Below are 15281 nucleotides of genomic sequence, written 5' to 3' on the forward strand. Positions count from 1 at the left end.
AACCTACAGTTATCAAAAGGGGTAGTACTAGCAAACAAAATGTGGTATATCCATACAATGAAATGCGATTCATCAATAAAAATGAATGAATTACTGACACACGTTATGATATGGGTGACCTAAAATTACTATGCTAAGTGAACGAAGCCAGCCACAAAAGCCACACATTGTATGATTACATTTATATGAAATGTCTAGAAAAGGCAAATCCATAGAGACAGAAAGTAGATTAATGGTTCCCCGTGGCTGGGGATGAGATTAAGAACAAGTAGAAATATATAAAAGGGATATTTTGGAGGTAATCAAAATGTTCTAAAACTGGATTGTGGTGATGGTTGAATAATTACATGATTTTGCTAAAAATAATTGGACTATATAGATATAGAAAAGAAAGTAGAGTAGGTGAAACCCCTGGGACCCTCTAGAAATGCAGGTAAAATGGGTACATGGATGCCAATTAGAGATGGAAAACCAAGAGTGAGGTTCTTCTGAATGTGGAGCTCTGTGTGAATATCCATGAGATTTGCTGATATTCAACAAAGATTTCAAAATGGAATGTTTTAGAATTTTTTCTCTGTGACCCACAGTAAGACACACACTATATATTGAGCTTTAGTATATACGGATCTATGCATATGAAACAAAAATTTTATAAAATACTTACAATTACAGTGATATTTTCTATCCTATTCAACTTATTCCATCCCATCCCATGGGATGTTCCAAATGAAACTTTTAAACTGATTTTATGAACTCAGTAATATGTCCAGACTAATATTTGAAAAACAGTAATCAAGAAGATGAAAATTATTATTCTGAGATCTAAAAACAAAACCCAAACCAACCAAACAAGAAAGCCCACCACCAACAAAAACCTTAATAATGACAACATTAGCTGTTTTTATTAGGTCTCCAAGCATCTTGGTTTTATTTGTGGCTCCAAGCTATGCTTACTCACCACTCTACCACCACCACCAAAGACCCACTGAAAATGAATCAGCATGAAATAAAACGTCTTTAATTTCATCTTCATATGTAGAATTTTTACACTTTACTGAAAGCTAGCTAATGTAAATTGTGATATGTAAACTTAATTTGGAGGTTTTGGCACAACTCAATAAAATAAAAGAGATCAGAAATTTATTGACACTGTTGACAGCAGAGTAAAGGATAAACCCATTTTGAACCCCAAACAAAGAAGTTGAGATACTAGATTACCAAAAGGTCAACTTTATAAAACGGTTTTATCTGTAAAAGACTGTCAGTTTAAGACACAGTTTCTGAATCACCACGATTTCACTAAGTACCTACTGAAATTTCTGAAAGAAACAATTTAAATACAATCTTTAAAAAAACTGAAAAATTAGAAGAAATATACAAATATGTAAAATCTGTCGATGACCACATTATTGATCTTTTAAAAATATATAATTTAAATAATGTGTTTGTTTAATTTCCTCAAGGTAACAATGGAAATCTTATATTGTTATATATGAAATTACTATGATTATTTAAGGTAATAAGCACGCTTTACATTTATAGATTTATGGACTGTAAAGCTATATTACCATAGTGGGCCACTGAACCATATCTTCTTATCTTCAAGAATACACTATAACTTGATAATCTGTACAAAGTTAATTCAGTCAGTCACACTACTATCAATAGATAAACACTGTCTTTTGACCTATATGACATCTGCTGAAGCTAAAAGTTACAATTACTATTTTATTCCATATCTATGCACTACAGATGATACCATCTTTTCCAACAAGTATGTATTTGTTACACTGATCTGTGACTTGAAACTACCCTGCTTCATAAAAAAAATATTACATTCTGGAAGCAAGCATTATAGTACGTTCAAGGCAGTAGTCCTAATTTTAAAAAAGTAATACTAATTTAAACCTATAGATTTCACAAAACCAGAATGAATATGTAGAAACATTAAAAATATCTCTGCAAAAGAATTTCTAAGCAGAGCTTCCTGCCTCCTAGCATCCCAGTAGGGAGGATTTGCTCCCTAGATATTCCTCACAATAGTTAGTGGCATTGCGTTACCTGGATGTACTTATGATCCGCCAGCCCACCAGGCACTTTGATAAGCTTGTTGTTGTTCAAATGAAGTTCCCTTAAATGAGGAGTGTTGGCCAGAGAGTCATTGTCGACAGCAGAGATGCTGTTGAAACCCAGTCCCAACCTGCAACAGAAAACAGAAACGAATGGATACACTACACGTGGATGCCTTCTTACAGGCATTGTGTGATTAATCAAGTCAATAGGAAAAGAATTTTGTTTTGTTTTGTTTTTGTACTTACTGTTACCTCTGCCTAATGTGATTTTTCCAAACTTTCTGAGTTGGATAGAGCCCATTGGTTCTTAAGGTTTCAGCTCAGAGTTACCCTCTTTAAAACTCCTCTGACAGTACCAGGCTGGATACAGTGTACCCCTAGTGAATGCTCATATAGCATCCTGTTATCACCCTCTTGTAAAACTCTAAGGATTGTGTACTTGTGCGTCTTGCCTTGAGAAAAGTGACTGTCTTGTGGTATATCCAGTACTAACACAGAGCTTGATATGATCAATGAATAGCTGCTGAATTGACTGTATAATGAATACAGTGAATTCATTTGAGAGAAAAATGAAAGGAACATTATCATTTCTGGCACTTTGTAAACCAAGCAATTGTATATTTATTACGCAAATTTATTTGTTGTAAATAAAAAGTGAAAGGTTCTAATGAGTCAATAAACCTACCTGCCAAAAAGGTTAACAGAATTAGCATTTTACATTTGTTTGAGTTTATCAGTGACCATCTGTTAACTGTCAGAATATGCCTGGTGCCAACATTCTTGGCCTCTAGAGCCCTGATCTCTGACCCTGATCTTGGCCCCTCTTACATTTCTTATGCAATGCCACTCAAGGTTTTGGGTTGTATTTTTTTTTAATTAGATGTTTAACAAGTGAGAGTCTGCAGCTGTGATGTCCCCTCACAGTAAATGGGATTCAAAAGTCAGAAGAAGTTGACTTGAAGACAAAACTTGTGTACCCAACATTCTAGGAATAAATCTCTGTCAGAACCAGGGTTCTGTCAATCCAAAAGGGCAGAGAGAGATGAGGCAACAAGGTTGTGGAAGAGAACCAGAAAGTTCCAAGGAAGAGAAAGGGGAAGAAACTATTGGATTCCTTCAAATTTAGTGAAAAAGACTTGGGTCCTTTTTGTGGGATGATTCCTACTTGCTTTCAGCTAGTTGAGATCTTTGAGCCCTTTTGGGATTTAGATGTTGGTTTAGGTAACCAAATTCTTCCAATTTTAATCATGACTTGGTATTTGAAATAACTGAGATTAAAGTGTACTGATTTTAGGCTATTAATAGCACAGTTGGTTTGTCTTACCTATTGATTATCAACCTGGCATCTTGTCTCATAATATTTTGTTTTTTCCCAGTCTTAAACTTCCATCTCTTGTTTCTGGTCTTTCCTTTTCTATTTCAGAATCATGTCTCTATTTCTTATAGCACTCTAAATCCCATATCCAATTTGGGCTAATACATTTCTTAGAATATAATAATCTTAATTATCTATTGAAGTAAACTACATTTGCAATGATTAATTTATATTCACTCATCAAATGTTTTTGAGAACCTATTATGTTAAAGACTTTTATCTTAGGCTTGTGAGGGCAGAGGAGACATGGCTCAAAAACCACCATGATTCTTTCCATCGAAGAATATTCCACCTATTAGGGGAGATGATGATATATATGCTTAATAAGAAAAGGGAAGTTTGCCTGATTAAAACACTTTATTTTTTTGCAGAGGGACATATAGTATTTTCTCTTCACTTGTTCTTAGTAACTAATCAGAATATTTGCACTGCAACAATGTTCTGAGATCAGTGGCTGCTTTTTTCTCCTTTCCTCAATTTTGATTTTCATCACCAAAATACCCTTCATGTTCCAAAATCAGTGAGGAGCAAAAAACATAAGGATTTGATGGTTTAATAGATGGATTTTTCTGGACTTGATTCCAAAGAGAAATGTATTTAGTTAATTCAAGAGTTGGGAAAGTTTGTTGGCCAATGAGGTATTTTCCTCTGATTTAATGAATGGAATTCAAAATCCATTTCAACAGAAATCTTCATTTCTATTGACCTTTTCAAAGTTTATTAGCTCTTTATACTTCTATGCTTCTATTTGATACAAAGCATATGATTTTATATTAAAGAGAGGAAACTCAAAATCTCCATACCACTTTCAGTAAAAAATAAACTTACTTTTCTAAAATGGCACAAATATTACGACTGATTTACCATATTTAGAATTTTATACTATGGTCAATCCCAACTGCTACTTCTACTCTTCCTCTTCCTCCTCCTAATAATAATAATAATCCAATAAAAATAGCTGTCCAAAAGACAGTTCTACACAATGCAGAATAAACAATGCAATTGTTCTACACAATAAACAATGCAACTTATCTTCCTACAGTTTTCTCCAGCTAGAGAGACCTAATCAACATAGAAAGGTAGGTAATGCATAACAGTATTTTGAAAAATATCTTCTTCATTAGAGAGTGTAATTAAAATAGCTTTAGATAAAGGATTTCTTATCATTTGAGACACCAGGGTTATATATTGCAGCTATAGTCACATGCATATGACACCTTCAGGCCTCACGCTCCACTGGGTCACTGGGGCATACCCACAGAAATGGGAAAAACTGCATTATATATCCATCTGCTCTTAGGTATTCCTCAGAGACAAATGATATGCTTTATATTTATTTATCCACTACGAAATTTATATGCAAAAAAAGGAGTGAGCCAATTTGGTACAACCCTGTGCTTCTCTGTAAGGACATTCAGCAATACGTGTGGATGAAGAGCAGAGTGTTCCTTGAAGACAGCTGAAAGGGTCTGCCAGCACTCTTTTTTTATTGCTTCACCACATCGCAAATACAGAAAGACTGAAGTTAGGTTAGAAAGCAGGATGGGCACTAGTGATCATCTATAAGGAAAAAAAGGTTAAGGAGGCTCAGAAAAAAAGTTTTTTTTAGAGTACATTAAATGTCCAGAGACATTTTAAACTCTTTAGAGAATAGGAATTAGAGAATCTCATGATAACTATTCTGTACTGTACTGTGAGATGCCCAATATTCCCATGTCTGGTAGCTTTCATTTTAATACATTTTCAAATTCTGAATACTATGTTATAATTTACTTAGCCTTCTGTTTCATACAGTCAAGTTAGAACAGATTGAATGAATATACTGATTTAATCAAATATCTTGTACTTATATCTAAATTAATCTAAAAACAATATGGTATTCATAAAAAATAAGGGTGATTTTGGTGGGGTTATGATAAGAACACTATTTCATTAGTTTTTTTTTTAATATTAATAATTGGGCAAGCTGAAGTTTGAGGTTTGTAGAAACAACAACAAAAAATGTGGTTTAGGCAAAAGAATCAATCATCATGTTTCTAATTCTGAGCATATAGGCACAATATACCTAGCCATTTTACTGATAGAATGTTATGAAAGAATATTATTACTTAGCCAAATTATTCAGTCCTTTCAGGCTAGCTGCATCAACTTTGGTGATTTTGTTGCCATCAAGATGTAATTCAGTAAGGGAAGGAGGAAGACCTGCAATATGGAAATATAAGAAGTTAACTTAGCAGATAAATGTAATTAGAGAATGTACAAAGACTTAATGAGAACATATGCCATCAATTTTCCAAAAGACATACAGTTTCAAAGGATTTTCTTTGCATCTGATTCATCAGTTTTGCTTTTCATCTTTTTCCTTCATCCCTTTTATACAATAATATATCTTTTGGGAAGTAGTACAAGCCCTTTCTGCTTTTCTCCTAGATTTATTATGACAAAAACATGGACTGGGTTTATCATGTAGTAGATTTTTGTCTTAGCCACTGTCAGGATACAGTTGTAGAACTGAAGAAAAACCCTGAATCTCATTAGTTTCTTACAGCTTTGTTAATGGGCTAGCACTGCCATTGACAAAGGATAATAACTGTAAAATGAGGAGATGGGCATCTGCACTACAATAAAGCGATTATGTATAAGTTCAACCTATAAACAAACTTAACCAGGTATTTTATTAATGAGCATAATTAATAACTAACACTTATATACTGTGCTGGCTTTAGTTTTAATCAAGTTTTCCATGAAAACATCAAATGCCTCTGTAATACAGTGTGTAGCAAGAGCTAACACTTACTTGTTCCTTTAAAATCAAAACTGTTTCTTTATACAAGACGAGTACAGAGACCTATAATCAAGTGATCTGCCATATGTGGGGCACCTGGGGAAAATATTTTAAATCCAAAGTATCCACTAAACCTCTGGATAGTACTTCGTGAATGGCTACGACTTCTAAAAATTTAGTAATGTAAATTTAAAAGTTTAAATCTTTTATTTTCATTTCCTCCTGCCATCTGCGACTCTATTAGGTTTTTATACAGCTTTTTAAATGGCATATTGTTCCATTTACAAGAACAGCAACAACTACAAAGAAAATAGCAAATGGGTTACATGTAGAACTAACATCTGCTTAGCAGATATTGGGTTGGCCAAAAAGTTCGTTCTTCTGTAAGATGTTTCAGGAAAATCCGAAAGAACTTTTTGGCCAACCCAATAGTATTGGTTGTTTGTCCATAAAGAATAAAACTGGAAAATCACAGGTTATGTTTGGTCTGAAATTTTCATTGCAACCCACTGAATTCTGTCAAGATCTTCTATTTAATGTAAAAGTTTATTCCATATTTGATTTGAAAATGACTATTAGTTTCTCAATAGTAGTATGATTTGTGTGGGAGATACTAAGGAAAGGAACTTCTACTTACTAAATGTCTGTTATGTGCTGAACACTGAGATTAGCATTTTCGTAACTTAGCTCATGTAATTTTTTTCAATTATAAATTATTTTTCATTAACCTCGTTTCATCAATGAGGAAACAGAGATTCACAATTACCCATTTTGTAGGCTATCTAGCTACTAAGTGGGGAAAGTAATATGCTCCCAGATGGCCAAAGAGAGTTAAAATAACATGTTCTTAAATGAAGGAAATGAAATAACAATGGCATTATTCTTATGAGTAAATGTCAGGAAATCAGTCACTCTTGGAATAAGGGATTTCAACCACTTGAGTCTCCTTAGAATAAATAAATGTGGATTTTTAAAATACTTCTATAAAGAAAGCAAGTGAGTATATAACAAAGCAATGAGTGTATGTCCTTTTTTCCCTATCACTATGAAAAGACATTAAAAAAAATGTAGTGTCTCTGGAACACCAATTATCATCTCATCCATCATTCTTACCTTGTTTCTAAGTGTCTTCCCTTGTGGGACATCAGTTTCCAAAAAAAAAGTTATGGGAAGTTTGACTGTGGAAGGAAATTTTGCAATGGGATGGAGAGAGGCAAATTTATAAAGAATATCATTAGCCTATGCCACTATAGCATTTAGCCAAATTACTTTTTTTTTCTTTTCCTTTTCCATTTTTAAGATAAAATATACTGAGAGCTTACTTTGGGCCAAGTACGCTATATATATTACAAGTCTTATTTATTGATACATCTATTAATCCTCACAAATATCCTAGAAGATAGGAGTCACTAATACCTTCATTTTATAGGTAACAAAACTGAGGTTTTAGAGATGTGGAATAACTAGCCTGAAGTCACAAAACAGCTAAATGATTGAGTCAAGCCTCTCACCCAGGTTGGTCTAACTCCAGAGTGTGAATTTATAATCTCTCTACTCCTCCATGGCCTTTTCATGTCCATCAGTGATGGGACACAGTATATGGAAATTAAGACTCCTGGAAAGTGGTGACATCCAGGCATAAGGGTCCCAGCCTAGGAAAGGTAGACTCATACATGACACAGGCATAAATATTCACAGGAAGAAGGACTTAAGACGGCAGCAGAGTGAAATGGTCAAACACATGAGCTCTGATGTCAGCCCAGCACAACCCAGCTGTGCCACTTCCTAGCTCTAAGGCCTTGGTCACAATTTACTATCTTTTTAAGACTTATTTGCCTCATTTATAAGACAGGTGTGATAATATTACTATAAAGGATTGTTTTGAGATTCATATAACAGAAGCCATGAAAAGCATTTGGCACAAGTGCTTAATAAAACTTACTTACTATGATTTTAATATTATTAAGAGTTTAGTAAATAAAAGCAAGCTAGAGAAGATGAGAAAAGAGCACCTAGCATAGGGATAGACACATGTAAGAAATCAAGGAAAACGGATCACTAAGTGATGAAATGTGTTACTGAGGTATATTTAGGAGATGTAATTAGAAGGACGGCAAAATCAAAGATTGTACTTAATGCAAATCATCTGGCAGCATCAAGTAGTGAAAAATACCTGGACTTTAAATTCTAGCTACTTTACTTCACCTCCTACAGCTCTAAGGCTTTAGGCAAGATAAATATAGAAAATTATATGTATATGTATATATATATAATAAAATATACTATTGTAAATATAAATTAAAAATATAGTTACAAATATAAAATCCTTGCACTGGGGATTAAAAAATTACTTGTTACATGTAACAAGTCAGAGACTCAACATGAAAGTACTTTGTGAACTATAACTCAATCTCCATCTATCTATCTATCTATCTATCTATCTATCTATCATCTGCACCAGTAGTTGCTATTAATGGGCATCAAAAACATACTTTGTAGCCAAAAGACTGTGGAAGGGCAAGGGGTAGTAAGGAAACATTCTATGGACTCCGTACTCTCTAGACTTGAAGTTTCTGTGGAAGCACAGTAAAGGGAAATTGTTTTCTGTGGGCAAGTACCTATATTTTCTACCCAATTCAAGAACAAGACATCCAAGTTGAGGAAGGGCCAGACTAAGGGGAAAATTTGAGAATACAGAGGCAGTTTTGTGAGACTGAAAAACCTGGGACCAGAAAAATGTAAACTTAGAGAAACTTATTTTTGGTGATTTGATGCCTTTTCTGTCACAAAGATTGGCTTATGTGCCTCTCCTGGCTAAGCCTTAGCACGATGAGCTTACCCCTGTGACTGTATGATGACTGCTGTTTATTTGCCTGTCTTTGTTCTATGCAATAAGATCCTTGAAGGCAGGTCTACATCCTACTCACTGCCCTGTCTCCAGTGTTTGTACTTTGCCTAGGCAAAAGGAGTGTTTAAAACACTTTTAATGAATAATAGAAGGTAATATTAATCCACTACTTATCTACAGGCCAGATAGTTCTCTATTTATTTAGTTTTAAAACAACCCGATGAAGTGGATGTTAATATTATTACCACTTTACAGATTTAAAAATGTGTCATACATGTTGAATAACTGGTCCAAGATCGTAGAGCCAATTAGTGACAGTCTGAACTCATGCAAATGACCCCCAAAATCCACACTCTTTACAACACACACCACCACTCTTAAATAAGAATGTGACCCCTGTGAGTCCTGTTACTCAGATAGTAATGATTAGAATGCCCTAAGATGGAAAGGAATTCACTAAGGGATCAGAGACTCAAAGTAAAAATTGGCTCAATATCAGAGGTACTTCCACGTATCATTTTTTTTAATAAAGTACCACTAAAGCACTCTATTTTTTAAGTAACTGTACATTTTTTCTGTGATATCACAATTCTATGATATAAAATCATTGTGTGTTAACCTACATTTTATGTTAGATGTAAGAGACTTTATAGGTGAACGAGTCTAGGCATCTCTACTGTGAGCCTAGAGGGCCCAGTGGTCAGCTAGGTTCAGTAGAAACACTTCGAGGGATAGAGAATGGCCGCTTGAGTCACCATTCAAATTTCCATAACCATTTTTCAGTGTCAAAGCCTTTGGATTTAGATATTCAAATTGCTTTGGAGAATTTTCGTCACCTTGAGGGATGGTGGTTATATTGGTGTCAGCAATGCGGATGTAGGAGAGCTTCTTCATTCCCTGGAAGGCTCCATTTTCAATGCCTGAGCTCTTCAGAGGGTTGGTGCCAAGTTCTACAAATGCAATAAGTGCAAAGCTTTTAGAGAACAATTTGAGGGTATTGTAAGTCAGAGTACTGTCTGTTCAACAAGAAGAAATTTGGGTTAATAACAACTTGCCTGAAAAACAAAAGAGAAATTAAAGGACATGCTTCTCAAAGGGATGGCAAATGGGGTAAAAATTTTCCTTATTAAAACAATCAAAAAATGAACAACAACAAAAAACCCCAAAGATTTATGAGAAAGCAATAGTAGCAAAAACGATAACAACAAAATTATTTAAGGTCCATACACAGGTCTGCCTAGAAATCAATAAAAGTAAGTGTTTACAAATCACACTTATTATGGGGCAATTACTTTACTAAGATATATTAAAATATTGTTAAAATAATTTGAATCTAGGATTTTTTAAGCCAATTATAAAATTACAAATATTTTACCACACATAGAGAAAAGCTTTAGAACACATTTTTTTAAAGCAAATGATTTATAGATGTTCAGACTAGAACAAATTCCCACAACAGAAAGGTATCCTCCAAGTATCTCTAATAAGCACTACTTAATTCCATCCTGTACCTTGGGCATGCGGCAGCTAGTGGAGCATCTGCCCTAGAACTTTTTTCCACATTCTCAGATCCTCAAGGACAAGAATAAAAACGTCTTAAGGCACAGATTCAAAATCCCATTTCTCCTGGCCCGGCTACTGTTATTTTTATAGTATTAAGACATGTAAGTTCTAGCTAATTTACCTTCCTGTAGCTAAAGCTTACTTGTAATCTCTTAAGGTGAACCTTGAATCCTGCCTGGTCTTAGAGTTATAAGAATATCTGTACCTACGACAATCAACTGGTTCAATCCATTGAGCACAGACTTTCGCACTTTGGTGATCTCGTTCTCATGGACACGCAGCTCCTGAAGAGTTTTGGGCATTTTCTCTGGCAATTCCTTCAGTTGATTCTTGGACAGATAAAGTCGTTCCAATTTCACCAAAGGTGCAAATGCCCCAGGACTGATTTTGCTAATTTTGTTGTTGATAAGAATCAACGTCTGTAGGCAGTGAACAAAAGCAACATCTTAATTCCAAAACCTTCCACACATAAATATGTATGTAAAGCAAGGGTGTGGTTTATTCATTCCATTCATGGGACTAGCAGAGAAATCTGCAAAATTAGAAGAAATCAGAAAAAAGTTAAACTGATCTGCTTCCTTTATTTGAAAACATATGTGGACCTGAACACCAGGAGTAAAGGGGAGAGAAATTTGATAAAATACAGATTATAGATAGATAGAGATAGACATACTTAATTTTTAAACAATAAATACTCCAAAATATTGAAATTACTAGAGTGACCTGTAAAGAATCGTGTGCCACAGGCATCCATTCTCCAGTCAGCTTTTCAACCTAAAAGTCCATCTTCATTGGTTGTTGTCATGGATTCCACTACAAAGGGGTGGCACTAATTTATAACATCACAAACAATGCAAGAGAGTAACATTTTCTTGCAGCCTCACAGAGTTAGATATAATCGCCTTCTAAAAGTTTGCCAAATTAGCACATTATGTTGTAGCTCATTGCTTTACTTTGCATTTCCTTGTCACTTGAGAGGTTAAACAAATTTCCTTTTTTATTTTGCTACCATTTATTGTTTGGAGGAAAAGGATTGCTTGCTCACAAAACTTCACATTTTTCTTAAGTTTTTTTTTTTTTTTTTTTTGCAGTACGCGGGCCTCTCACCATTGTGGCCTCTCCCGTTGCGGAGCACAGGCTCCGGACGCACAGGCCCATTGGCCATGGCCCACGGGCCCAGCCGCTCCGCGGCATGTGGGATCCTCCCAGACCGGGGCACGAACCCGCGTCCCCTGCATCGGCAGGCGGACTCCCAACCACTGCGCCACCAGGGAAGCCCATTTTCTTAAGTTTTAATGTATTTTAATAACTGGTTTACAGAATAAAGGTATAGATAATAGGATATGCAGAGACAATATATTTTTCTTCTGTTTTTGCCCTTTTTACATATAAGGGCTTTATGTAGTTAAATATGTCAAATATGTTATTTTGGGGGTAATTTAAAAATGTTTCTGAGTTCCATTCATATAGGAAGTTACTTGTATCCATTACTGTTATACTATAGATATTGCTACACCTACTTTTGGACTACCTCATTCTCCAACACTGATATTATTTTAAGTCAATTTATCAACTAATCCTAAGGAATTCAGGATAATTTTATCAAGGTTCAAGAAACTTGTATTTTCAATTGCAGTACATTTTTAGGAGCATATGAAAATGGAGAGAGGCAAAATAGGAACTAGAGTAATAGAACAGTGAGAACTTTCTGTCTCAGAAATGCAGGACTACTTTCTGAAGGTAACAGCTGGTTTAATGACCCATGTACATCCTCATATAGTTCACATTATTTGACTAATTAAAACTTATTACAAGTAACATAATCTTTTAACTAATCTTAACAGGTACATTGGTTGATTAAAACAAAATCCTAGGAAATTTCAAAGACTATTACAGAAAGTTCAAAACCCATAAGGGTTAAAGTCATAGGAAATTGATATTAACAAGCAAAATGTCCAGAAAATCAGTAAAAGCCAGAGCTAGAGGAGAGAAGAGAGAACTTGCATCATTAAAAGGCAGCCAAAATGATGGATGCTTAATTATAAAGGCAAAGGCCGTCCTTAATTGCCACCCATGCAAGAAAATTCTGAAAGACCGATACAATTAAATGAACTAAACATGGTCTGAAAATCTGTCTTATTTTACGTTAAATGTTGAAACCTATTATGAAGAATCAACCTGCTGATGTGTTACCTGAAATTTCAGGTAATAAAATATTACTTCTTTTCCTAGATAATAACTAGACAATGTCTCTACTGGTGAGTACGCTGTAGTAATAATAACTGCTGCTAAATTTTGGGGTCGTGTGACATTTGTTCCCAATTATTTTTTCAGTAAAGTAGAAACTATAATAACACCTACAGGGGGTTGTTGTGAGGATTAAAAAATGATCATGCATATAGTTTGCTTCTTTGGAAAGCACCTTTCAAATGTCATTGTTGGTTGAAAGGTCTAGTCCAGCAAAAAGCATTTCCACTTTCAGAATAAAATAAATGTGAAAAATGAATCAACCATACAAATTTTGGTCATCATGATGTAAAATGTTAAGATATATATAAATTAGAGCTTCATCTAAAAGAGATCCATATGTGAAAAAAGGTACTCATGTATATACAGTACTGCTAAAGATGGTTAATGTTAGTTTCATACACAGGGAAATGTATTTAAGAAAGCATAGTTATAATATTACAACAGGTAATGGAAAGATGTCAACATGGGAAAAAACTGACTAATTACATTGGCTAATGACAAAACAGAGAAAGAATCAAAGGTGAACCGCAGATATTCTTCAGGAGATCAGCTGATGAAAAAATGAATCACAAGGGCCTCCCTGGTGGCGCAGTGGTTGGGAGTCTGCCTGCCGATGCAGGGGACACGGGTTCGTGCCCCGGTCCGGGGAGCGGCTGGGCCCGTGAGCCAAGGCCGCTGAGCCTGCGCGTCTGGAGCCTGTGCTCTGCAACGGGAGAGGCCACAATAGTGAGAGGCCCGCGTACCGCAACAAAAAAAAAAAAAAAAAAAAGAATCACAAGTAGAAATGGATTATCATTAGTTAGGTAAGAGGACGAGAGAAGTCGAATTAGGAGAGGCCTTGTTGCTCAAGGGTCAGAAAATGCCTTGAGTACTATTTAACCTGAAATTGAAGCCCAGGCTCAAAAAATCAGGACTGCCTACTTCTCTGGTGACTAAAGAAAAGTGATCTAGCCTGGTAGGTAGGGGAGAGGTGACGAAAAAAGTGACTGACCATAGAAATAGACTGGAAGGGGGAGTAAAAGCATTTTTACCACCTTCATCAAAGAAAGTGGTCAAAAGGTATAAACTTACAGTTATAAGACAAATAAGTACTGGGGATGTAATGTACAACACGATGACTATAGTTAACACTGCTGTGTGGTATGCCTGAATATTGCTAAGAGAATAAATCCTAAAAGCTCTTGTCACAAGGAAAACATTTGTTTTTCTTCTTTTTTTTAATATCTGTATGAGATGATGGATATTAATTAAACTTATTATGGTAATCACTTTGCAATATATGTATGTCAAGTCATTATACTGTACTCCTTGAAGTTATGTAGTGCTGTATATCAATTATATTTCAATAAAACTGAAAAAAAATGTTGAAACCCGACTTAATAGTATGTACAATTTTCTCCAAAGCCATTTATGTAGGGCTCACACTGTACCAGGTGTTGTTTAAGGGATTTTATTGTTACTGTCATATTTACAGGCAATTTATAAGTGCACAGACTCAAGCCAGACTGTTCCCGAGGTTCGATCTCAAACTCTGGCTCTTATTTGTTGTGTGACAGTAAGCAAGTAACATAACCTCACTGTGCCTGAGTATCCTCATCTGTGTTAAAGGTGTTCTCAAGAGTGTCTACCTCATTAAAATAGTTATAAGAATTAAACAAGTTAATGTATACAAGATATTAAGAACAGTGCCTAGTATATAGTAATGGCTAAAGAAGTGTTTGCTATTATTCAATCTTTGACAATTTTTGTTTATTTTTAATTAAAAACTTTAAAAATTAGATTTATTAAGCTTTAATTCAAAGGAAATATATTGAATGTTGATATTATTATACTGAATTTTCCATTACTTTATAGAATAATTATGTATTTTTTTCTGCTATATATAAGTATACAACTACTCTTAAGCAATATATACTGCTCATAGTGAGGCACGGTTGTAAATTAATAAAATTATTGAGAAAAAGGAAACATTTTTCTGTTAAATCCTTTCTATTTTAATCCTTGGTAAATTTTTATTTCTCTCCCTTCTCATTCAAGGGTGGCTTTCCTGGCTGAAATTATGATGTTTATTTGCATAATAACAGGGATAGAAATGGTCATGAATGAAAGAGTAAGAGAAAAATAGCTGTTTAACATCCTCTAAATGGTTAGAAGCTCTAATGAACTCTGTCTTCTTCCAGTGTACACTTTAAAGCAGAAAGAAGGAGATTGCCAAGATGATAATTTGCCTAAAAACATACTTAGCAGGAGACGTGGAAAAGAAAGAACACATTGTTACAAACACCAGACTTAGTGAGAATGTCACAGAAACTAGGTATCTCTTATTTAAGGTATGAGGAGTTTAAAAAAATTATTGAGATTATACTTAAACATACAGGAAGTTGGGTA

General features: G+C 34.7%; 1 protein-coding gene across 2 annotated transcripts in view; it reads right to left on the minus strand.

Annotated features, from left to right (window-relative positions):
• DCN (decorin) overlaps window positions 1-15281 on the minus strand; it is a 36432-nt gene that overhangs the window by 3740 nt on the left and 17411 nt on the right. For both annotated transcript variants that reach the window (XM_082664966.1, XM_082664967.1), the window contains exons 4-7: window positions 10849-11062; window positions 9917-10030; window positions 5556-5649; window positions 2062-2200 (exon numbers count right to left, since the gene is read on the minus strand). In XM_082664966.1, the coding sequence (XP_082521092.1) occupies window positions 2062-2200; window positions 5556-5649; window positions 9917-10030; window positions 10849-11062 (561 nt within the window). The remainder of the gene's footprint in view (window positions 1-2061; window positions 2201-5555; window positions 5650-9916; window positions 10031-10848; window positions 11063-15281) is intronic.

The sequence above is a fragment of the Grampus griseus genome, assembly GCF_964374135.1.
Source record: "Grampus griseus genome assembly, chromosome: 11".
Classification (NCBI taxonomy): domain Eukaryota; kingdom Metazoa; phylum Chordata; class Mammalia; order Artiodactyla; family Delphinidae; genus Grampus; species Grampus griseus.